This window comes from Etheostoma cragini, chromosome 23, assembly GCF_013103735.1.
Source record: "Etheostoma cragini isolate CJK2018 chromosome 23, CSU_Ecrag_1.0, whole genome shotgun sequence".
Lineage (NCBI taxonomy): Eukaryota > Metazoa > Chordata > Actinopteri > Perciformes > Percidae > Etheostoma > Etheostoma cragini.
This window is the reverse complement of record NC_048429.1, coordinates 3,016,487-3,043,299: the sequence shown is the minus strand read 5'-3', so window position 1 is coordinate 3,043,299 and position 26,813 is coordinate 3,016,487. Positions and strand designations below refer to the sequence as shown.

The following is a 26,813-nucleotide window of genomic DNA, read 5'->3' as shown; positions in this document are numbered from 1 at the left end:
GATGGAGTTAAAACCAAAGGCATTAAGCTTCATCATGTCTGGAACTCAAACAATTAGGCCACTCTTCAAGTCTTTGACTAAATACTGGCCCTCTACAAGTGGCCCTCACTCGCACTGGTCCACTTGTATGCACTTCCACGCATGCTAACAGGGTCTCAGACAGTATTGCAAACACAGCTGTTTTGTTCCACACTCTTCAAAACTCAGCTTACTGTAACAGAATTGAGCCATTCTTTTTGTCTACCCACTTTGTGTGTGTGTGTGTGTGTGTGTGTGTGTGTGTGTGTGTGTGTGTGTGTGTGTGTGTCATGGATTGCTTGCAGATTCCTCATGGCAGTGTGTGTTTGTGTGTGTGGAGTGGATACACAATGTGACCCATACAGTGCTGCATGAGAGGTTGTGACCTGTGGTGTCTTAAACTGCGTCTCCCGACCTGAAATGGGACCTTGGCTCCTGTATGGTGGTTTCCCACATGCCAACAGTAATTACAACTAGAGAAGAGACGTGTCCTTTGGGGAAAATGCGTGAGAATGCTTTTCTTTTGGAAAAATACAAAGTTATTGTGAGATTCGATTTATTCATGTTTACCATTGAGTTGTTCTTCTACTTCAGTAGTGGATTACCGTAAACACTGGAGTTGGCATAGGACATTTGGAGAAAGTGGTAACTGTAGTAAAGCTGTCAGTATAAATGAAACTGAAAGCGTTGTGTCAGCAAACACCAGGACACCAACTGTGGCTGGTGGTCATTTAAAGATGTCCAAGAAAAACATACAGTTATTCTAAAGTTGTGGAAGTAAATCTAAATTAGGCACATTGCAGTTAATTGCAGGACACAATTAATTGGAGGCAACACCATGTTGAGATTATTGCTTCAAGCGACGACGATTCCTATATTGTGACTTGACAGATATTACAGTTTTGAGCTCAATATACAAGAGTTTATTAATGTTGACTTTATTTTTGACTACAAAAAGGGATGGCTGAATGTGATGTCAGTTGGACCTTGTTAACACAGTGTCTCCCAGGACACTGGGAGACACTGTGTTAACAAGTGTCTTAAGTGTTAACTTAATAATGTCACTTAATGACAACCTTTGTTATTAAGGTACCAGGCTGTAGTCCATACTGTATGAAAAGAGAAGTTTAATAAGCTAGAGGGTAAACAGAGAGATGGAGACAAATGGAGAGAGACACAAAGGCAGACAGACAGACAGACAGACAGACGGCTGGGTGATGAAAGGATTCTGGATAATCAAACAGGGAAATGAGATGTAACAGTCAGACGAGGATTTATCTTCATATCCTACACACACACACACACACACACACACACACACACACACACACACACACACACACACACACACACACACACACACACACACACACACACATACATACACATTCTTGCCCCTGCTCTCCCACTCATCCACCTTTTCAGTGTGTGAATAGTGTTTCTGTTGGGAAATGTCACGCTGACCAGTGGGTCTGTGTGTCCCATGAAAAAAGGGTAATCCCACCCAACCCCCAGAACACACACACACACACACACACACACACACACGCTGACACTGGACAGTTAAAGCAGCTCATCTTAAATTCAAATCATCATGGCAGACTGAAGGCTTACTGTGGTTTTATTCATCATCTTTCACATGATGTTCGAAGCTCGTGGTCATGTTGCTTGGACTGACACACACACACAAAATTAGTTTTTTTACATTTATGCAATTTATTGAAAGAACACTTATTTTAAACAGGCTTTAGAAATTGCTTTGCATTATCACAGAAATAGCCAAATATCCCTCCAGCACATTTAATGTAGTTTGCCTTGACAGTGCTCGTGTTGTGTCTGTTTAATGGACGGACGTCAGCAGTTGGTTTCTTCACTTACCAGTGTCGGCTGACCATGAATAACTTAATAATAAAGGCCTACAGTACATAGTGTAGGGTATCTAGAGCTGTCCCGAAAAGAGAAGTTTGAAACTTCTCACTCTGTCTAAATCAATGTTTATGCATGCATTAATAAACCTGTACAATAATCACAATATTGCGGTTCGGAGCTGGTACTCAAAAACATGGCTTGCTAAAGACAGTGAATGTACAGTGTACACTGTGCAAAAAGAGTTAGATGCAGAGAGAAAGTTGATCAAGAATGCAGCGTGGTATAAGATTGCTTTCAGGCAATTGTAGCCGTGCAGCAACAAGAAAAACCAAATTTAGAATCTTAAACTTAAAAATTATATATTTTTGCCAAAGGTAACACACCACACCTCGTCATATGTGACAGACTACTGTTTTGGCAGCCTAAGTCTATGAAAATGAAGGTGCTTTCCATGTTCTACCTACAGTGTTTTTGTTTCTTTTCTATGAGTGACAAGTGTCAAATACTAGTCTTGCTTTGTTTGTCCTTTTTTTTAACAGATATTTTTAAAAGATAAGTTTCTTTACAGCCACTTGGGTTTAGACCCTATTTAACATTTGAGAGGTTTGGCTAGTGGGATACAGTCTATTAATTATGTTTGAGGGTGACATATTAACCCCATTACTGTCATAGTACTTTGCATAAACAGTCATATCACTCATAAATGGTCAATTCCCGGCCTTTAAATCAGTTTAGGATTTCAGCTGCAGTATTACAGTATTAATAGTCTTGGCCCATTAGAGGAACTTTGTGCGTGTCACTTTGGAGAAATAAGTGGTGTTTCCTCATACAGTACACTGTCCTGTTCCAGGGACCAGGTTAAAAAGGACACCAATGTTCACGATTTAAGAAATAAAGTGCAGGCTGTTAATCGCCTTTCCAATGAGTTGAAGCCAACTGACATCATAGAGTACGGTAATAAAGGGAGGTTGTTTGCTGTTCCTCCCTCACTGCTGACCTCCCAATCCCTCCCAGAGCTGATAGATTTATATGGTGCAGTATTCTTTTACCAGACCACGCCCCGCAGCCCTTGCCAGGTGTGTTTTCCATGATGTCATTTCTATTTGTTTTCAGACCTATTGATAGTCATTCCTCTGCATCCATTTTGAGTCTTTGTACTTCTTGATAAGGTTTGGTTTTTTTTCTCATGGGAATTATTTGTAATCCCTGCCCACATTAAAGTGAGTTCATTCTGTACCGTTGAGTTAAGATTTCAAGTTCCTTATCTGTTGCTGTGGGAAAATTACCTCATGTTTTTATCTCCAAGGGCATCTGTCAAACAGACTGACTGCCTTGGTGGTGGACAGATTCAGATCTTCTCGCTGGGCATAGGCCGGTATATGATTCTCACGGTATGATAACCTTCAGCAAAAGAATATCACAGTATCGCGCGATTGCAGTTACAGCTGTAAAATGTATTCTTTCTTCTTTAATGCCTGGGTTAGGAAAACACACATTTTCCCCATTGAACACAATGTGTTTTAGTTTTAAACACGCTGACAGGGAGAGGAATCGACCACTCATTAAACATTTTTTTAGTGGTTTTGTAACCTTTTTTAAACCGCGGTATACCATGAAACCGGTAACCGGCCCATGCCTAGTTATCGCTACTTCTATTAATCTATTTATTTCAGTACACCACTGTATGGCGTCGCCACCCAGCTTATTGTTTGAGTGACTTGTTGAGGACTCAAGTGGTCCTGGAGTAGAGGTGTCAACGTGGGCTTATTTTTATTAAAACACAAGCTTCAGTGTGCTCCTCGTTCTCAAGACTTGTAAATCCAAATCCCGAAAGCTCTTTCTCACATTGTCCCTGTCTAGATTTCCTTCCTCCTGTCTGTTCAACGTTACACCCTGTTCTTCTCTCCCCTCCATCCTTCTCTCTTCATCCTTCTCCTTTGTTATGTAACTTCCTGGCTGTTCTTCTCAGCCCCCCGTCCTGTTCTCTCAGCACCACGTCTTGTTGTGTAATAACTATTCATACTGATTGTCAGTAGTACACCTTGCTGATTTGATGCAGTGATTCAGTCTATGACTCTCTTTGTCCACTATTTCTAGATTAACTTTGAATCACGCTTGGCTTCAGTTTGTAACAAGAAATTTAGATAATAAAGAAAGTCTCTCTTGTTTCTGCGAACAACATGTTTTGTCAATGTTTTTTGTGAAGCTACTGGCTCTTGACATCTTGTTTCATGATCAATTTATTTAGGAGAAAACAACCTAAACATATAATCTACATTTTAAATCAGCTGACTAAATCCATAATCTTTTCAGGCACCTTCTGGGGTAAAAGTAAAAATAGAGAATAACTTATGCTTGCTGCAAGTAACAATTAATTTCATGAACAATCAATCAATATTTTCTCAATTAAATAATCCATAAAACAGTCTCAAAAAGACTATTCCAGTTTACCAGACTCCACAGTGTTCAAATATCTTGTTTTATCTGAGCAAAGCCCAAAGATACTTAGTTTAAAATGCTAATAGAAGAAGAAATCTAAAAATTATCATGTTGGAGACACTGGAGCTTTGGAATTCTGCTTAAAAATCACTCAAAATGATTATTAAAAAAAAGTGAATTAATTTGCCGTTAGACTAATCGATTTCACATTTTCTAGGATCCCGTGACATGCCACTGTTTTGTTCTGCTGAAACCAGGAGACTGTTTCCCGTCATGCAGGCATTAACCTCTTTCTTCTCACCAGTCACGTTTCCATCAACGTATTTTTATGCGCATTTTGAAGTCTCGCATTAGCAAATGTTGGCAAAATCCTTTTTTGCCTTTTTCGAAAAATTGTTAATCCGCAAATGGGAGATGGAAACCGCTTCGCCGAATTAGATTATGATGTAGGGGTTATGTAACTCACATGACTGCACATCCGAACATGACTACCGTGTCACGTAATTCTTCTACTGACACCACTTCTGTTTTTTAAACCCGATTCCTGACTGAAGCCGTGTCACGCTGCTGAAACAGTTTCTACTTCTTTTGCTTTCGATGTTAGTTATAATTTGGCAAACGCGTGGCACCAGTTGTATCTTGGCAGCAGCCTTCTGTCTGATGCTGCATTTATAAGCCTGCAAGTTGTAGTTTGGGTTGTTTCTTCGGCCGACTTGGAACCTTACTAAAGACTGTTAGGCTACTTCCACTGATGCAGATTAAACTCATGGCCCAGCGAGGATTACACCTCTTTTATAAGCTGTAAATAAGCCTCATACATCTCCTTTTTTTCCTGTATTGATACTTAATGTTTGGTAATACAGTTGCACGAGGCAGTAGTGGTACCTAATTCATCTGTTTATTGAAAACAATAAGAGCAAGAGAAGATTTCACAAGAGTCCGTCTTCAGTCTGTGATTATAACTTCCTTGATTGCATCAGAAAAAGGCCAAGGGTTGGTCAACTGGTAGATCAAGGTGTGTTTGTGTGTGTGTGTGTGTGTGTGTGTGTCTTTCTTTGAATTGCAGGTTGAAGCCCTTTCAGTCAACCTTTACAGTGTTTAGTTTCACACTGCCATGCCAACCATGAACACGGTAGTACGTGTTAGATCTCTGTCTCTTGATGTGTGTTTGTCCATGAGGGCGGGATACTTGACCAACCAGTTCTTTAAAAGTTTTTCATTTGACTGAAAAACGTGTTTCATTTTATCAAAACATCAATTAACTTGTAAAGGTTAAAGGAGAACTACGGTCTATTTCAACACATAGCTATGGTGCTTGTTGTCCTGTAGCACTGTCAGTAGCAAGAAGAAAACCAAACCGAGTTATGCTACTGCTAGAAATGCTAAAATTCACATGGGATACTTTACTGCATTGAGATTACTTAACGGTAGATAACTCATTTAATCTATTCACAGCTGCAATCCAAAAGTAATACATTAATGTCAAATATGTGTGAGTGTCAGTGTCAGTATGTGTGTGTTTGTTTTTGAAGTCCAGTCTCTGTTGACTGTCTGCAGGTTACAGAAAGCTTTTTATGACTCTTTTTGCCTTTTCTCTCTTTCCTGTGCTCTGCTTTTCCAAAGGAAACATAAGTGGAATTGTTCTCAACTGTGCGGCCCTCGCTATCTTTACAAACAGAAACGAAGCGCTTTTATGCCTGGAAACACACACACACACACACACACACACACACACACACACACACACACACACACACACAGAGCAATGGGCTGTTTTATAATAAGATAAATCTGCCTTTGAGAGGCACCTGCGTCATGGGGAGTATGAGGGGTTTGTCAGGGCAGTGTGTGAGGGAAAAGGAATAGTTGGAAAGACTAGTATATCTATAAAGTTGCACTCAAGTAACAGGGTATTGGCCTCTAATAGCTCTGGAATAAAGATATTATCTGATCTATTCTATACCTCTGATGTGATGCATATAATGTGATTTTATACTAAATGGACTTTTTAATGAGATTGTTTCTTCAAGACTGAACATTTAACATCAAGATGGTGATAGTTAACTGCTGAAAAAATCTGTTGATTATTTAATCAAAAACTATTTTTGCCACCAAAAAGTATTTTTAATAGTATATTTATTAAGCACAAATGCCAAATATATGCCAAATGAGTAACATTTTCCAGCTTCTGAAATGTGAAGCTCTGTTGCTTTTTTGTTTTTATTCCATTTTAAATTAAATATCTTTGGAAAAACTAGCAATTTAAAGATGTTACATTGTATTTTTAACTATTTTCTGAGATTTTCTAGACAACAGAGTCAGACTGATTAATCAACAATAAAAATTACCATCACTTTTTCGGCACTACAATAGTTGCCGGTATCTATCCAGTCCTACTTGCCTTGTGTGTCAGTGTTGATGAATCACACAACCAGCTGCTTAAAACAGACTCTGCTGTACGGCTCGTGTCCATACTCTCTGAACAGGTGGTCAAGTGGTTTCTAAATCCTCCCCCTTCTCCTCCTGTTCCTTCCCCCTCTTCATTTTACCTCTCTGTGGAGGAAATGACCAATCCCAGTATAATATTACAAGATGTTACTTACCTCTTAAGAGCACTAAAGGACTCTTTTTGCTCTACAATAGGTTGTTATTTGAATATATTTGCTTGAAAATATCAGAACTTCTTTACTTTTCCACAGCCTCCAAATGCAGGGATATACTGGTACTGCTAATTACAGTACAGTACATCAGATATATCGGTATCTGCCTACTTTCCTAGAATAGTTTTACAGTTGTTAGGGTCCTCTATCATCCTTTTCTTGAAGTTTTTAGAAGTTTAAATTTAGTTTTGTTGCTTAAAATGTGTAATTATTTAAGTGTGCTTGAATAAAAGGGAGTGGGGCATTTCTGCCCTGCCTTCTCTGTGTTATATGATCAGTAATGAAGCATGTGTTGGTTGGTCTCTACTGTTGCCACCATGCTCTGTACGCTATCTCATCACATACCAGTCTTCACTTAGAAACTCATCTGGGAGCAGTTTAGACCGGCTCTGAGCTCCGGGCACGCCGTTATCACCAAACCACAGCACACTTTGAGGCGGTTTGGTGCCCTGTTTGATGTGCAAAAGAGAAAGTGAGCGTCTGAATGCTGATAAATGACAAGGCAGGTTTACGGATAGTGTTTGTTGGTGTGTTGAAGACAACCTTTACGAAAGGTGCAAAGACGTGGGAGAGTTAGCATTGTGGTTAAACTCTGGGCGAGAGGTAGAAAATCAGTTTTGGAAATCCTGAATGATAAGGTGCGAGTTTAACGTGTGAGGCAGGGCACCTTAAAAAGCAAAGGATTCAGACCCGGCTGCTGAATAACTAGGTGTAATGTGTTCAGAAATAACATGAAACTGTGTAATTGTAGTAAATGGCATTCCCCATTCATCACACCATAACATGCATAATGTTAGGCTTTACACATAATGACGGTGTATAGACTGACAGACTTGCGTGCCAAATAACCCATCATCCTGTGTGTCATTGGTGTCATGTGACACTTAAAATGGAGGAACAACACCAACGCTGAACTTACTCACAAGCTGAATTACACACATTTCCAACTAAAAACCTAAAGGGTCTGTGGGTTCTGGATGGTGCTTGCTGATCATTCTGTTGAGGTTCATGGTGGTTTCAAACATTAAGATTTGGCTCACGGTGGTTGAATATCACTCGGTCTGTGTTTTGGCTAGCTTGATGTGGGAAAGTGTGTGTGTGCAGGCTCTTTTGAAGGGATTTCCCACTGTTGCAGAGGTGACTAGATCAGCATTAAAGTCATTATCACACACACACACACACACACATATATCTCACAGGTATTGTTACCATTATCTGGCCCCAAACAGACACTCCTGCCTTTGACACCCTCGTTGTGTCCATTGTATCACAGAAACAACTTGTAGTGCTCTGATACTACATTTTGTCATTTGAAACTCATTGCTACTTTTTCACATGAGTTGTGAATACCTTGCATAAAATATAAGATGAATCAAACCAAGCTATTGACTTGTGTAAGTTTTTTCTTTTTTTCTTACCAAACTGAATTTATTGTATGAAATAACCTAAAGGGATTTAAGATGTGGAATAAAATGGTTGTCATTAAAGGGATACTTTGCAGATATTAAACCAACTTTGTCATTTGTCATTTTAGTGTCCGTTCATCTGCCCACACAAAGTTGACACAGAGCTGGATTTAAATCCGCAAAATATCTTCTTAAGAGAGGATGAAACTTTAGCAATCCATCTGTGGAGTTTCTGTTGTTAAAAACATACAGTGACACTAAATGATACAAGAAAAAAGCTCATAAAGCTCATTACACACCAGAAATGTGTTGGATGGAGGAATAATAATAAGAAAACATTGTTATTAGAAGTTGTTGGTGTTTTTGCTGTGGCACCAGAGAAAAGCTCATGTTGTTACCTATATGGGTATAATGGAATGATTGACCATTGTCCGTTAGCAGTAGGCCTGCACAATTCAGGGAAAAATATAAATTGAGTTTTTTGTTTTGCTTAGAATTGATATCACGATTCTCTGCCACAATCTTTTTTCTCACAAAGTGTAATGTTTAATGCACACATGAACCATGACAAGACAAGACAAATCGGCAGTACCAAACAGATTATTTTTCGGCACCTTCAGCACATTGCGCATCACCACAAGCCTGTAAACACAGCGACTTCAATAAAGAGAAGGGAGAGTAGTGCAGCGCTCGGGAGCGCTTTAAAACCTATTTTATACAGTCGATGTTTAAAATTCACAGAAGAAAGTAACGTTTGTGATGCAGTCAGCTCGTAACATTAAATAAGAATCAAAGTCATTACAAAAAAATATCAAATGATTTTATAACGATGAATCGTGCAGGCCCAGTTAGCAGAGAGTTGAAAACACGTTATTGTTAATGTCTGCACGCTGCGTTAGAGGTAGCCAGAGGCTCTACATGGTTCTCAGGTAGGCAGAGTGTCAGACAGACTGAGGGTTTAGTAATAAAATTGTCCGATATGACTGATGGTGACTGGCGCCTTGTTCTGTTGCCTCATATCTGACTCATAGAAGCTGTTTAGAGTGAACCTTGTTTTCATCATTATTTACTACTGGGGTTTTGTTGTTTGCTTTTTTGTTCGATGAATTTCTTTAAATTTTATTTTGTCTTTGTGGCTTCCTAGGAGTTTACCCATGTCATTAAATAACATTAACAAAGCTGTTTTTCCCCATGAAAGTTGATGATGTAAGACGGTAGATGTATAACTGCTTGTAGTGTCACAGTTTTGTAACATAAGTGACATGACATAACATGAGTTTTCAAGTCTTAAGCATTGTCAGGCTCATTATTAATGTCTCAAATTAATGCATATTGAGCATATTCACTGTGAGCCCAGAAACAAACACAAATTTGTTTAATTTACGCTACACAATTACAATGGTGGAATATAATATTGATTCAGTGCTGGTAGTTGATTTAATAAATAAAAAAAATGACATTAGAGCTCCAATGATAAGTCACATAATCAGTCTGCAATTATTTAATAATAACATTTTGCAAAAAATCAAACTTCTGACTTAAGCCTCTGAAATGTAAGGAGTCACTATTTTTCTCTCTTTTGTTGTAATATAAATCATCCTTGGAGTTTGACCTGTTGCTCAGACAAAGCAAGAAGACATTTCGAAGACATTTGTCACTATTTTTTGACACTTTATGTCCTAAGCAGTGAAAGAAGAATCTGAAAAAACAGGTAATACCAACAATCATTAGCTGAAGACCTACATGAATGTACTGCATCTAATGGGGCTTAGCTTTCTGACAACTCACCACAGGACGTCTTTTTGGCTCACTATGCTCAAACACAAACACACACACACACACCTCTATTTCTCCTCCAAGGTCAGAGCCATGTTTCATAATCTCAAGCCACACATGCTTACTCACCACCCACAGAACACACACTTCTCTGTGCTTGTTGTTCAAATTGTCTTGTTTTAACAAATGTGTGCATCCAACTTTTTACTGTTAGTATTTTGCAATATTTTCACTGCAGGAACAACTCAAATCTAAAGTGTGTGTGTGTGTGTGTGTGTGTGTGCGTGTGACCATTTCTCAGTCTAATGAGAACATTTCTCAGCAGTGTAGAGCTCACCAACACTGGACATGTTTTAAATGTTCTATTTATCTCTGAGGCAACCGAATGACCTGCATGACTACAGTAGAAGTTGAGTTTGGAAAGAGGTAGCCAGGGACACTTATTAAAGGGGGCTATGCATAGACCGATCCCGTTGCTCTGGACGGAGACCAGTGAAGTCTATCCCCCCCAATTTCTGACTCCTATCTCGGTCCTTCTGCCGTTTCTTCTTTCTCTGTTCCTCTGACAATGCTTTCCTAGCTTTTTGGCTTCTTTATGCCGGCTCAGCCATGACGATAGTTCCTTAATGGGCGTATGTGTGCAGTGCTGTGAAGCAATTGCTTTCATCGCGAGACCTGAAATCACGCAATACTTCTGGATGCTTAGGCCAAAAGTTGCAAGGCTGGGTTTTGTGCTCACAGGCGCTGGGGGAAGTGAGATAACCACCATTCAACTCGAAAAAAGTCATGTAACCATTCCAATGTCTCTTAAGCTGTTCAGTTACGGTAAATTAAGCTAAAAAAAACAGCATAGTTCTCTTTTGAACATGAGGTCAGAATAGTTTTGCTTCTAAAAATAGAACATGTATTTCATTATGAGAAAGAAGTCTTCTTGATTTCCTTGTTCTCCTCTTGTTTGTCTCCGTCTCCTCTACTGCATGTGCTTCTTCTCCCCTTTCACATCCACATTCTTCACTTGTAATCAGTCTTTTCTTTGTTATTGTTTTTTTCTCTTCCTTCCTCATCCATCATCCTTCCACATTTTCCTTCCTAGTTCTTCTCTTCCCCTTTCTAACCTCCTCCTATTACCTCCCTCTTTTTCTTTGCCTATGTCTTCTCCTCCACATCTTTCTTCTTTCCCCTTCTCTTTGTTGTAGTTGGTTCAGGTCTTGACAGAGGACCACCCAGACCTCCGAGCAGCGTCCTTGTGGTCTCCTCACAGACTCTTCGCAGAGAGTTGAACCAGAACTGTGTATCCTATCCCGTACTCTGCTGTGTATCCTTGTTGTACTTGCTGACCTACTGTGGAAACATGCAGACAGTAATACTGCAAGGGGATGCTGTCCACTTTGGTTCACATCATTGTGTCGAGCCCGGCTTCTTGACGCTATGTGGTCCAGCCGGTTTAGTCTGCAGGTTTCACTTCTCTGTTTGCAATTACAATCCCACCATTTTGACCTCTTCTCTTCTGAAGAAACAACTGGCAGTTTTACTGTACTTATGAGTGCAATTATGAGCTACTACTTTACTTTCATTTTACTTTATACTTTTTTACTATGACAATTCTGATAGAAATATTGTTCCTTTTACTCCACTACATTTATTGAAAATCTTACTTTGCAGATTCATATGGTAATATATTTTAGCGTTTTAACTGCAGTTATACACTTACACAAAGATGGTATATGCAAGACAGGGACAGCTTAAAACCAAAAACCCAGGTATCTGTTTCAGCCTTGAGGCTCTGGAAGTCACCCAGGTGTGAATGAATAATGGTTACACAAGTTATACAAAAAACGACAGCTGTGGTTGCTGAATAGCTTAAATTATACTTGGCACTGCATAACACAGATGGAGAGATCTATAAAGGGCTTTCCCAAGGCGGCCTTGTATCTACTGTTTGAGGATCCATTAACTCGGCAATGTCCACTTATAGTTTTTTCCGATTGCTAAACGCCAGTGGGCACAACTGGAGCTACATGTGCAGAACTCTAACCACAGTCTGTACAGCAGCAGGTTCACGTGGACCAGACCCTAGTTGGTTTTTCATTGCTTGAACACAGTTTTCAAAACCCTTCACACTTATCCCACTTTGTTCAGATGCAAACACACTGCTGTCACCACTGTTATTCACGCATTCAAAACAGAATAGATCTCAGTCTGGTGCCTATCAAACTCTGCTGATTGTAATTTTAGCTGAAAGCCTAAGCAGATGTATACTGTATATGGATCTATATTTATTTATTTATTTATTTATTTATGAGCTCAGTACAACTTCTTTTGAAAATGGAGCGAGGAAGATGGGTTCGTTATTTCAGATAAAATAAGGGCTACACTTATGGACCATGTTGTGAACCATGGTTCTCATTACTGTAACTTTGTAAATGACTACAGACAAAATAAATATATACTGTATATAGTGAAGCCAAGTGCTAATTTTCATTAACCTCAAAGAATTGTGTTCTAAAATTAAAATAAATCATGTGAAAGAATGCAACTATTTTCTTTGAAGAAAATATTGCTTCAAATAACGTCACTCAAATTATTCAAACTGTAAAGATGAAAAGTTAGTATTTTCTGTTTTGGTGTTTGATGCTAGTGTTTCTAACTGTGTGTTCTGAGTGACAGTGTGTGTGTGTGTGTGTGTGTTATCTCAGTGAGGATTGGGCATAGTGTGTGGTGCACTGAGCCTGTTTTGAGACGTGTGTTAAGAGTTGTGTTGCTTGGGCTGAGTTGTGCAGCTGATGTGAATTGTTTAGTTCAGGTGACTGTTGGTAGTGCAGACTGTGGTTAGCACGTGGAGCTTCAGTTGTGACCACTGTCGTTTTTTAGCAATCGGAAAAAAGGAAGTAAGAGAACTTGTTTCTGATCGTTAGCTGAGGATTGTCTTGTTATAGAGGAAAGGTGTGAGCACTTCCACTTGTACTGCACATTAACGTGGCGTTGCACATGCATGCGTGTGTACCCATTAGTGCAGGAATGCTGGGAGGAAAGGTGTGGCCGATCTCGACTTCCCCCCCAGCGACTCAACAGGAAGTTGCATAGAGAGGGAGGCTGAGGGTGAGGAGAGTAGACAAATGGACATTATATCGATTTAGACAAACATTGATTAAGTCTCACCAGAGATTGTATGATACAATTTTTCAGAAAGGCTCTATTGAAGGTTTTACTTAAGGAACACTTTATTTAACAGGTCCGTAAATTTCAATCATTCCCTAGTTTTCTAAAAACAAAAGCAAAACAAAAAAGTGAAACAAGTATGTAAAATAGTAAAATAGTGTTTTAGATAATTACTTGCAATTTCATGCCAAATTAGCAAAACTAAGACAATGTTTAAATGCTTGCATGGCTTAACTTATTATATATCACTATTTCTGTTTTAATGACCACACTGAGGGACTAAATAACTGATAAAGAAAGTAAATGAGAAAAAAAGTACTTTTGCTTTAACTTACAGCTAGCTAAATAAAATGAAAAAGCAATCTCAGAAATATATCTCTTTTTTCTTTATTTACTGCCAAAGTAAATCCAAGGTAACCTTGAAAAAACTTTTTTAAAGAAAGTATCAGGAAATAATTCTTAAACAAAGATTTTGTCAAAAGCGTACACACGTGAATAGTTAGAGGAACACGTCAGACTGGCAGGACCAGTATGATATAACCAGTAGAAACTCCTGTTGGTGTTGTTTCTCTTTGGCAAGTAAACACAGGGACAGAAATAAAATGTCTCTCTTGTCCGTTTTTTAAAATGTAGGTTAGATTTAGTTAGCACAGCCAAACCACGGTTTAGTCTGCTTATAACACGCACATAAACACTCCACTGCTTTAGGCGCTATTTAGCCGAGGTAAGCGTGTTATATCTGCACGCACACACACTTACATGGTGATGTCATCTATTTACAGACAGTGGATGCAGACGAGTGTGACAGTGTTTAACAAAGGCAGCAATTTGCAGGTGTGTGTGATCAAAGTTTGAAGGAAAAAAAGAGCCATAACTGTCTCATACACACATGAAGATAAACTCTGGGCTATTGTTAAACAGCAGTCAGGAGTGTTGAGAGTGTTTTGAGTGTTATTTACTTATGATCTGCTCCAGCTTTTCCAACATTTTAGACAGGGATATGGTGAGAATAATAGTCCAAAATGGAGTAAGATTGCATGTGTTTTTAATTAGGAGTCATAAACCCAACGCCAAATATATGCACCTAAGTCTACCACAAACCTAGGGAAAACATTGTTAAAGAGTAACTCTCGCCAAAATACAACCTAGGGTCTTTTTGTGAATGTACCTGAGTCACACTTTTGTTTAAAAGCATAATTAGGACAGAAACGCCACTTTTAAGATGACCGTATTCTCGTTTTTGGGTCAAAAGGGAGTGCTAGGGGCTCTACTATGATCACATCAAAATCACTATTTTTAAAACCCAAAGAAGGTCGACACAACATGAGACTCTGCTCCAACTATCACCATGGGCGCTACACATGAACTCCAGCATTGAGAACATTATTTGTGTACACACACTCTTTTGGACTGGTGAGATGGAGAAGAGCGTAAACAACAACAGCTGAAGTGGGTTGTTCGAAGTCTTTCTCAATGTTCTCAATGCTGGGGTTCATGTGTAGAGCCCCTGGAGATACTTGGAGCAGATTCTCATGTTGTGTCGAGCCTTTTAGGTTTTTAAAAATAGTGATTTGGATCCAATCATAGTAGAGCCCCTAGCACTCCCATACAAAAGGCCATTTGACGCAAAAACGAGAATACGGTCAATCTTAAAAGTGGAGTTTCTGTCCTATTTATGTTTTTTTTTTTTTTTTTAGATTTTCTTTTTTTTTTTTAAAGATATTTTTATTTTCCGCCTTTATTTGATAGGACATTTAGGTGAAAAAGGGGAGAGCGAGGGGGAGACATAAAGGAAGTTGTCACAGGTCGGATTCGAATCCTGGACGTCTGCATCAAGGCATAAACCTCAAAGTATAATGGATGTGTGCCTGCTCTACCCGCTGAACCAACCCGGCCACTCAATTATGCTTTTAAACAAACCCTAGGTTGCATTTTGGCGAGAGTTACACTTTAAGTGAGGAAGAAAAAAACGTCTTTTCTGGTGCAAATCATCTTCATTGTTCTTCTTTTTTATTGAAACATAGCTACTGTCCGTCTTTGTCTTCTCCCTCTGGCCTCCTTTCTCCCCTCCGTCCAGTGTTGATCCTCCAGCTTCAGTGGGAGGATTCACTGTGCTCCTAAATAGGACCATGACCTCATTGTGTTGTAGCTCCGCTGTGCTCTGCTTCTCTTGTTTGTTTAGATTAGGTCGCTAACACCCTCCCAGTTCCTCTTAAGCCTCTCTATCCGGAACTGAGGACTAGAATGATATTTACATGGGCCAGTAACATCACCATGGGTCTGTATCAGAAGCGCTCATATCAGGAAGAACGTTTTTTAATTTTTTTATTGTAACAGTTTTCCTTTCTGTGGATGGTAAGATGACAGATAATCTCATTACCTGTCACTTCCTGGTAATAGTAAGCTTTGACTCATTTGACCCGGCAGGGACTTAAAGTGACTTAAATACGGATTGGGGGGGAGGGTCCAAACTTAACGTCATGATAGTTAAATAGAGGTTTTTAGAACCATTTAAGGAATCTGATATCCTCAGATTCATGGCGTTGTGTCATGTTATTTGTGTCTTTGTGCATGCGGTGGAGCAGGTTTGATACGGTCCACTGTCTCTGTGTGTTCTCCTTTTAATCCTGATGAGTCGTGTCTGTGTCTGTCAACCTGACAGACACCCACTTGGATACTGGTTCTTGACCAACCAAAATACATTTTAATTAAAAAGGAATTACACAGTACACATTACGGCACCAATGTTTTAATTTATTTTACAACTCCTACTAAGTGAGCCTTTCTCTGTGCATAACGTAGAGTTTTTCCTGCCGGCCTCTACGACGTGTAAGGTTAGCCAATCACAGACATTGTTAGATCTTAGTAGAAGCATGCTGCATGCTTTTTGGCCCTCTGACGCTGATGAGATTTACCGCTTGGTAAAGCAGTAAAAAAAAATAATTGAATTCGGTGCCCAACCCTCCTGACCATTCTGCAAAATGTATATACTTTTTATTTAGATATTAGTATTCTGTGTTATATTATTCTACAATAATCATTAATCACATCTCAGGCTGATTTAACTGAGAAAATAATTTCCCAAAGCCCAAATTGATTAAATCATTAGAGTAAATCTGACTCAGTGGTGAGAGAAACCGAAGCAGAGGGACAGACGCAGAGCTGTAGCCAAGCCAAAGTAGCACACTTTTTAATTAATTCACTTTATTGGTAATCAGGCAAATAAAACGCTGATCATCTGCAGACTGCCAAACAAATGACCCGATAATCGGCCTCTCCCTACTTTAAAATGCTTGTTTTGTCCAAACGACCAACCAAAACCCAAAGATATTTAGTTAGCATGCATATAAAAGCAAATGCAGACTTTTGAGAGGCTGAAACCAGCAAATGTTCGGCATTAATCCACAATAAATGTGATTTTTCTGTTAATCAGCATTGATCTACTGATTTATCAGCTAGTTGTTGGTGTACTAACTTAATAATTTGACACCAAAACGGTGCCAATTTCTACAGAACAACGTATTTCTGGATGCCGAATCTAGCCTAATGATCCTATTGGAATATTCCAATTGAATACAAAGAAGATACTTTTCTTGTAATCGACAATAAACATCCAGTTTCAACATCACATGTCAGCAGTTCTGTAGTTTCACCTAATGCAGAGGGATCATCAAAATTCTCTTTTAATCCAACCCAAACATTTTTAATGTTGTGAATAATTCCCTTCAGCTCGCAAACCTACTGGCATTACATTGTTAGAAACTTGTGTGCATGTGTGTTGCATTGCATTGGCACCTTGTCTTTCGAGCAGTGTGTGTTTTCCATATAAGGGTGTGTGTGCCTTCAAAGCCTCTCTGGATTGTGAGTGTGTGTTTTTATTAGACATAGAGGAGGTCTGTACTATGCCCATGTAAGCACACACTACACTGGAGATTTAATTTCAGTCTGAAGACTGCATTGGCACACACATACAGACAGAAGATACAAAGCATCAGGACAGACTTTAGAGCTGTCGCATCCCGTTTTATACATGGAGATCATCACTTGTTTTAAGGCTTAAAATCAAATTAACTTTTAAGTGGCTGTAGCTTCACGGCCTGTATTGTTTGTTGACACAACAAAATCCGTGTGTTCGTGTGATTTTATATAAGAAATGTCTTTTTGTAACAGATTTTTAATCCAAGAGAAATGTATCTTTTTCGGGATACAATAAAAGCAACCTTGATCCTTTATCGTTCACATTTCATCAGGATCATCAGAACCATTTTAAAGGTCCCATGGCATAATCATTTCACTTTTAGGAGTTTATTTTCAACATTAATATGCGTTCCCCCAGCCTGCCTATTGTCCCCCAGTGGATAGAAATGGCGATAGGTGTAAACCGAGCCTTGTGTATCCTGCTCTGCCTTTGAGAAAATTAAAGCTCAGATGAGCCGATCTAGAATCTTGCTCTTTATGAGGTCAGAAGGGGCAAGGTTACCTCCCCTTTCTCTGCTTTGCCCACCCAGAGAATTTGGCCCACCCATGAGAGAGAGACATCATGGCTTTCAAACGAGTAAAGTGGCAGTTGGTCAAGGCCACACCCCCAGCCCCCCACCCCCCACCTTCGACTCCTCAATAGCTACAGACACAGAAATGGTACGTCCTAAGGAAAGCTCATTGTGGGACTGGCTCTAGTGTCTGTAATTCTGCACCAAGGCTGAATTTTGGGAAAAGAGACTTCAGATACATTATTAGGGGACCACTAAGGTCTATATAAAATAGACTTCAGATACAGTATTAGGGGACCACTAAGGTCCATATAAAAGAGACTTCAGATACAGTATTAGGGGACCACTAAGGTCTATATAAAAGAGACTTCAGATACAGTATTAGGGGACCACTAAGGCACATATACTGTAAGAACATCCAAAAGGCACCATGTCATGGTATCTTTAAGTTTTACTCCAACAATGTAACCGATTTAAAGTTGTTTATGTTTGAGAAAACATGCGTCTGTGTTACCTTTTTAATTGGCTCTAAGGTCAGTGGACCGGCTCTTTAAGTTAAAAGTCAGTCACACAGCATGGGAACCATGCTGATTAGACAAGTGTTTTTGTCAAGTATACACCCTCCAGCAGTGAGAGCCTTTATTACACATTGAGTCCAAGTCTGAGATGACTTTTGGGGAAAAGGAGGAGATATACTGGTTGGTAATACAGTCTTGCCACAATGCTTTGATAAAAGGTACACTAATGTGAAGACACCAGAAAATGTGAGAATTGAACAGTTTGTTATGCTTGATTCTCAAAGCACTTATTAAGTCATCTCTACTCCTTATCATAATATGAGTAGGCTGGGTCACATGAAAAAATGGCACAACGCTCCATTTTACCCTAAAGCCCTTTTAAACAACATAAAGAAGATATACAAAAATAAATAAAAAAATGATTGATTTGGAAAAGAAGAACTCTACTTGTACACTCGTCCATGTGTCGTGTTTCTATTGTCTAATCAGAGATAGTATTGTTTTAATGATCTTAGTTAACTTGTTACTTATCTTGACATGTTTCCTTTTGTTCTCCCCCCCTCTTTCTCTCTTATTTGTCAGGATGTGGAGAAGGAGAGAGAATTGCGTACAGAGTTCAGCAGGGAGGAAATCAGACAGAAGATCGAGCAGTACAACATGCTGACCAAAGACCACCTTAAAATGACACTTGTGAGTAACACACACTCACACACACACTGGCTGACTCAGGGAGTTGTATGTATTTGGCTTGGAGCTAGTTTCTTTGTTTCTTCTTTAAAAACAGATGAACTGTGGGACAAGGCGGACTCTGGATCCTGTAGATATTCTGGATGCAGCTGCCGTTACCATTAGACTACTATATGACATTAACACAGTGCCGGAGCAGCCGTCACACTCAGCGTTGTTTCACTCACGGAATTCAGTCATTCCTCTGATAAACCGTAACAATATGAATGTTGCTTTATATGTGTTTGTTTGTCTTGTGTTGGGGCCAAGGAAGAATGGTCTTCACTATAGGGATGACGACACTGTAACTTATGTGAAAATGTTGCATGGTCATCAAGGATACTCAACGCACAATTATACCTGAAATACCTGAAAATGAAAGTACTTGCGTAAAATCCAAGAATGTTCAAATTGAATTCAATTACAGTACTTGGTACGTAAATCTACTTAGTTACTTCAACCGTTGCTGATATGTTTTAGTAAATATGTTAGATATAGAGTCCCCAAAGCAAGGAGTTTGTTTATCCACCAATTCCACACCTACACCAGAAACACACACTTAATAGATGGACCATCGATTCCGTCATTGCGCCTAAAGTTACAGATTATCTACCAATTTAGCGTCCTCTTCAGTAATGGGAATTAATCCATGAAACCAGATGACAACAATAGTTATTTTTTTAAACACTAAACTGGACCTGCTGGAATAAATTGCCCATGTTGCCACTAAAAAAAAGAAAAAAAAAAAAAAATTCTTTCAAAGTTCTTTCTTGACCCTGGAAACTGAAAATCTCGCTACGAAGTCCATTAATAAATGGAAACTTAATTGAATTGGGCAAACTGGATCTGGTGAGAAATATTTGTGTGATATTATCGAAAAATCTACAGAACAGCTGTTTGTTAAATGATTAAACCAGTCACAACCTTTTCATCTCAAGTCTTTGTAGTAATCTTGTGTGTTCCTGAATAAATATGCCTAACGCCTTACTGTAATTAAATGCCTATACTAAAAAGAAGGAAAAAAAAGCTGTTAATATAAATTGCAGCTACGATGTCCAAACCCTTCAGAGTCCTGCTGGCTTTTAAGGCAGCATTCCTCAGCAGTCACATCAGAGTGGGGTGATGTTATTCCTGCTATTGTTCTCACCCACGCTGTTTCCCCTAGCAGTGTGAACGGTGTCTGTAGTTGTATTCTAAACCATGACACATCATTGCAGTGTTGAAGTATTCGTGGCGAAGCAGAGGACTTGTGTTGTGGGTTATCTACCAGATAAGAAAACGTAGATACTTTTTTTTGGGCTTCTTTTTAATTTTTGACAGAACAGTTAGTTAAGAAAGGTGAGAGAGAGGGGGAGGACATGCTGGAAGATTCAAACCATGGACCTCTGCATTGAGGCTTAGACCTCGAAGTACAGTACATGTGGACCTGCTCTACTACTGATCCAACCTGGCCAAAAATGTGGATTCTTTTTAAAATGATGGTACACAAGGCAACAGACACATCAGCTATGGGGTATTGTGTAATTTTTGTATACAGGGAAAGTTGGGGGATTTGAATTGTTTGTGGGGAAGTCAGTAAAACCAGAGAAATAAATTCATGACAAGAAGATATTTTGCAACTTGTTTCAAACTTGAATTAGCTCAGGTGTGGGGTAAATAAATGAGCGAGTCAGCAGGTAGTTGGGTAAAAAAAATGAAGAAAGAGCAGTGATAAGCCTGAAACCTGCTGCTCGACACCTGTTAGAGCCGATAGTATCACTATGTAAAGCATGCAGACATGGAGTCTTTACCCCTTTCTTTCTAATTCTGTCTTTCCTTCTTTCTTATCACTTCATCGGTGAAACTGCATGTCTCCCTTTGTCACCCTGTCTTGTTTCAGCTTGTTTCTTTTGACTTCTGTTCCTTCTGATCTCGTTTGTCAGCTTAAGACCTTCACACACTTACAGTGCATACGTATGCACGCCCAGTCCTCCAGGCCCCATATGGACTAATGAGATTAAGATGCTCCTCCTCTGTCTGGGACCATCTGTCCTGCAGGACACACTGGGTGAAGTGGTCTCTTCTGGGGAGATCATGTAACACATAGAACTGTGTATGAATACACCATGATTTTGTGGTTTTAGTTCACTTCAGTTTGCCTAATTTGATTGTGATTGTATTTAGGTGCCATTCTGATTTGAAGGCATTTTACTTACATATACTACTTTTTAGTCAGAAGTCTTGTTTTTTCAAGAAACTTTCACTGTTTAATGTTTTTTTGTCAGGTGAGAAGATCAACCTTTCAAAAAGTTTATAACCAGAATTTCTCACTATTTCCTGTCAGTGTATAGACAAAAAGAGTAACCTGCTGATTGAGAAACTAAGTGGCAGATGAATAGATCATAAAAGCAATCATTAGTTGCTGTGTATACACTGCTTTAACATTTTCATCACTTTCTATCTGTAAGTCAAGTTTTAAATCAGTGGGTGACAGCCCTCGCTGCAAAAACATTTAACACAACATATTAAAAACAATGAAAAATTAGATAAAAAGACATGGAATACCAAATCAATTACATAAACAAGTCAATGTCAAAATTGTACATACATCTCAAATTAAAATGTGTACAGTATGGCCAAAAGAGCTTGTTCAATTTTTTATAATAGTAACATCTCTCTCTCTCTCTCTCTCTCTCTCTCTCTCTCTCTCTCTCTCTCTCTCTGTGCCTCTCACAGAATCCTACTGGTGTGTATACTGGTTTCATCAAGGTCCAGATGGATCTGAGGAGGCCGGTGACGGTGCGGGGGGGTCAGAGAGGAGCACGGGGGGAGGAGGCCTTCTATCTGCCCACAGGAGCCACCAACACCCTCCACATCAGCTCCATTAACACAGTCCAACAGGTGGCTAACACACACACGCACACATGCACACGCGTCAACACAACATAATTAGGATATGATGACATACAGGTTGAAGTCAGGATTCGACAGACGCCGGCTGATGTTGATGTTTTTATTAAATCTGCACTGAGTTGGCCGGCAGGTGTTAACATAAGACATATTCAAGGTGAAACGTATATTTTTCACTCGCAAAAGCTAAGGCCATTAAAATGGCATTAAAACCTTGTCTGAAAACACAGCTTCAACTTTCACTTTATTCTCCCAAAGGGGAATCGGATCTGTAGCAGGCATCAAATCACAACAAGGTCAACAGACTTGAAATAAAATAGATAAAGTAAATATAGAAAATGTAAATACATTTTTAAAAAAGACAAGAAACCACATGTAAACTATGTGTACTTATTGTTAAAAAAGGTTCTATTGAAGCTCAGTCTAAATCATTGCTCAATGTACATTGAACTGCAGGTAACCAGATCAACAGTAATTTGACACTAAATTGACCACAAACCCGCCGTAGTAAACAGGACAACAATGAACTCCAAGGTGTTCTGATATGATATAATAAAATTATAGTGCACTCAGATGCATAGACAAAATGCTTTAAGTTATTTTGTTGTTTGCATGTGCCTAGTTATTTTCCCTTATTTGTATCAAAACTCAAATAAAAGTATTCATATTGGATAAGCTAGCTAGATGTGAGTGTTGATTAATGATTGGATAAACCTCAAATGTTAGATTTTACAACAATTGTTGGTATAAAGTTGAACTTGAGAAATGTTATGTATTGTTTAGCAAATGTTGAATTATTTTTTAAACACTTTCAAAATTAAGAAACGTTTGACCTTTTTTCTAACAAAGTTAGCCCTGCCAAAAAAACAGAAGAGTGAGTAGTGTGTTCATGTCGGACCTTATTGCTCAGAGCAAGAAGTCGATTGATAAAATATGTTTTTGGCTGCTTTAAATAATCATTTCTTTAAGTTAACAGTAATATTACCTATCAGCCTCTATCAGATCACTATAGATAAATACAAGTAATTCAAAATTGGTAGAGCTTGTTAAACCAGATTCAGGTTTTAACTGTCAGCTAACTAAGTGTGTGTGTGTGTCTGTGTGTGTGTGTGTGTGTGTGTGTGTGTGTGTGTTTGTTTTTAGGTGATTGTCGCCCTGCTGAGCAAGTTCACGGTCGCGGACAACCCGGCCAAATTTGCCCTGTACAAACGCTATCGCAGGGAGGAGCAGGGTAAGACGGAAGCCTTGTGTGTGTGTGTGTGCACGTGTGTGTGTGCACGTGTGTGTGTATGCTGGAGACAGTGTTTCATGCCCCAAGCTCAGTTTCAGATGCTTTGGCACTTAAATATGTCAACTCAGGCTTCAGTGTGTATTTCTGAATGCCTCGCCCTTCTGTTGGGCTCTCCCCACTATCAAAAGCCCACCAGGAATACACACACACACACACACTCACACACTCTGTGAATTAACAGCTGTTGCAGGATCGCTGGGTTTCAAATATTATGTTTAATGTCTCCAAGAAAAGAAAAGACTGTATGTGGCCTATACTTTAAAGCAAGACCTTGTACACTTATTTAATTTGTGCGACTTGTTTTTATATCCTCTTTGAAGTCTGTGAAACATTTTACCCCCAAACTTTTATAGAGGTTTGGGTTTTTTTCTGTTTACTGCTCTCATACTGTATAACCTTCTGCTCCGTTTTTTTACCTCATTACTGGAGACATACAGAAAGACTTCTAATAAATGACAGTGTCTAGACAGGCGTCTGACAACAAATGTATGTGTAGACTTCGTGTGTACATGAGCTCACATATAAAGTCCCCAGACAAAAGCTTTCATACGAGTAATTAAAACAAGTTGCTGGGTTCTGGTGCTGCTCTTTCATTAGAAGTGTTGGCTGAACATTGGTGTAGAAAGGTAGAAATGGCCTTTAGATTCAGGACAAAACAAACTGACTCCGGTTGAGGTAGAATATCTGCCTGAAGGAAAAAAAGGAAATATACACTCTGTTTGTTCTAAGACCAGTTTGAGATAACAGTTGCCTGGATCAGTGGCTTTGGTCTCTTAAAAGAATAGATGTTTAATTTATACAAAAACCAACATGTAAAAATTGGGGATTATGGACTGGACTATTTCTTGGATCAGGTGCAGTGACTTCCTGGAGTTCAACGTGTTATTTACTGAGCTTTAAAATTGCATAAAACAGCCGGGCTAGCTGTTTTCCCTCCACTGTTTCCAGTGTTTATGCACCAACATATTTAACCATGTGGTATCAATCTTCTTATCTGAAAATATGCTTACATCTTTTCTTGCTGAGAGTTCAATGAGACGACTGACCCCACTCTTATATCTACTCTCATATCGCTTTAAAACTTTAATTATCAATATCGGTACCAGCCCTAAAAGTCCAGTGTTGTTGGTCTCTGTTGGCTGTACTGCCGGTTCGGTCTAACAACATGGAGCCCTCTCTCTTTACTCTCTGTTTTTGTAAATGACTGTGGTCCTAAAGTGCCGCACCCATCCTTTCATCCTCTGCCATGCCTGTTTACATGCACACACAGTGCAAAATGCAACGCCAGCAACCACAGTGGTGCCTGCATGCATGTGGCTTAAAGGACCGCACGTAATGTACTGCCTATATTAATCTGTGTGTGTGTGTGTTTCCTGTAGTGTATGTGTGTAAGCTGGCGGATGGCGAGCAGCCGTTGTTTCTTCGTCTGGTGGCGGGACCCGAAGGCGACACACTCAGCTTCGTACTGAAAGAACAACAGACGGGCGAAGTCATGGTACCACTACACCTCTATCTGCCTCTTCAGTATCTCTCCATCTTCTGAAATGCATTTTACAGCTAAATATGGATTCCTATTATTTCTCTCTCTTCTCCTCTTTGTCGGTGCTCCCTTTATTCTCCTTTTTTTCCTGCTTCTCTTCTTCTCTTTCCATTACTTAAAGTCTCTTCCCCAATCTCTTGTGACCCTCTCATTCCCTCCTTTTCTATTTCTCTTACTTCTTTTTTATGGCCTGACATGAAAAGGTAGAAAAACAGAAAAGTTTAGTGATGATGAAATAAAAAAGGTTGGTCAAAATAATGACAAGAAAAAAACAAGTCAAAGGTTTGATTTACTGAAAGCTTTGATATATTAAATGTAAATCATGTATAGTAAGACAAATTTCACAATCTTGATATATTATCCCATAATTGTGTCGTAGTCATCCTTTATGTGATAGGTAGTCAAAATTATATAAACTTTCCATGTTTTTTGTTCTTTTACTGGTTTTCTACCCATTCTTTATTTTCCTCCTCCTTCCTCCCATTCCCTTTTTCTTCTGTCTCCACTTCACCCTCCTTTTCTTTTTCTTTTCCTCCAACTTTTTCTCCCTTTGCTTCAACAACATTAACAGTAACTAAACAGTCAAGAACCATCCATAAAAACACACTTCACTAATCCAAAGAAACAAAGTAAATGCAGGTTTTCTGCTCCTCTTTTCAGTGGGATGCGTTCTCAATCCCCGAGCTGCGGAACTTCCTGCGGATCCTGGACAAGGAGGAGGATGAGCAGAAGGAGGCGGTGATTCGCCGTTACCAGGCCTACCGCCAGAGACTGCTGCAGGCGCAGAGGGAGGTCAGAGGGCCCTCTTAGAGGATCAACCTGATGAGACAGGACTACTGCCCCCTAGAGGATGGAGGAGGTGCTTCTTTTTTTTTTTTCACCACCTCAGAGGAGAAAAATAGTGTAAATTTTGATGGATGGAGGGATGTGAACTTAAAATTAGAAGAAAGGATCCGACGCCTGGAAGAAGTGATGATACAGACAGAAAGAGGGATGATAGAAAGAAGACAGAAAATAAACTGACGGCAATCAAAGGTTGAACGGACAAAATCCGGATGCTGGAGTTTGATCCAGCCTGGATTCAAGAATTCAAACTGCTGCCTGCTCCCACCAGAGAGTCACTTTAATGTGCCATATTCATTCATCCTCTCTCCCTCCATCCCTCCCTTCTTCTTTTTTCTCTCACTCTGTCCTGCTGTCCCGTAATTTATCTGGTTCGTCTACCTTTCCCGTCTTTATCCTTTTAAGCTTGTGAAAGACTCAAGGCCACATATGTTGAGTCAGAGTTTTATTTAATTTTTTTTGTTTTAAAGGTCTGTACATATATATATTTTTTTAATTTATATGGGTGAAGCTTTTTATTGTTTTGTTATCTTGAAACAAAAAAAAGTCTTATTTTAAGTTTTTTTGTACAGAGGCGGAGCACCAATCTGGTTGTTGACACAGACACGGAGAATAGTTAATCCAGACTACAAGTAAATACACAAGGTGAGCATCAGCTGTGGCTCCATGACAGGAGAACCAGAACCCTTAGAGAAGACCCTGGAGGTAAAGGTCTTCATCAAATTTGCATTTTCCTTTAATTACCCTGAAAGTTAAGAAATGTTTCCGAGGTGAGAAACTAACGAGTAGCCTGAACGCAAGTATGGAGTCTCAAGTGTGCCAAATTGTGTTTTTAATTATAATTTTTTTTATTGTTTTGCTTTATTTATTATTTCTTCTAATAGAACATAAAGATGGCAAAATAAACAATACAATAACAGAACAGACAAGGTATCCAGGGACAACACGACTTTTAAAATGAATATAGCTAACCATTATGAAAGAAGAATCAAGTTTGTCATATTTGGCTTTTTGTTTTGAAGGAACTTTTCATTATAGTTCTTCAGGATGTATATTAGCCATCGTCCAATACATACCTTTGAAGCAAATAAGCATCAAAATGTGACAAATCTCTTGACTTCTTTATCAATCATAGTCCGGCTTTTATAGTCATTTACGTATACAATATAGAAACTAAAATAATATATTT

The 26,813-nt window shown here is 39.1% G+C and overlaps 1 protein-coding gene across 2 annotated transcripts in view; it reads left to right on the top strand.

Moving 5' to 3' along the window:
* The window catches only part of rassf3 (Ras association domain family member 3), a 57,740-nt gene extending 31,690 nt beyond the window's left edge, over nt 1–26,050 (top strand). For both annotated transcript variants that reach the window (XM_034863873.1, XM_034863874.1), the window contains 5 exons: nt 18,918–19,025; nt 21,777–21,941; nt 23,094–23,181; nt 24,621–24,736; nt 25,442–26,050. In XM_034863873.1, coding sequence (XP_034719764.1) covers nt 18,918–19,025; nt 21,777–21,941; nt 23,094–23,181; nt 24,621–24,736; nt 25,442–25,591 — 627 coding nt within the window. In that variant the 3' untranslated portion in view covers nt 25,592–26,050. The remainder of the gene's footprint in view (nt 1–18,917; nt 19,026–21,776; nt 21,942–23,093; nt 23,182–24,620; nt 24,737–25,441) is intronic.
* The last annotated feature ends 763 nt before the right edge of the window (nt 26,051–26,813 follow it).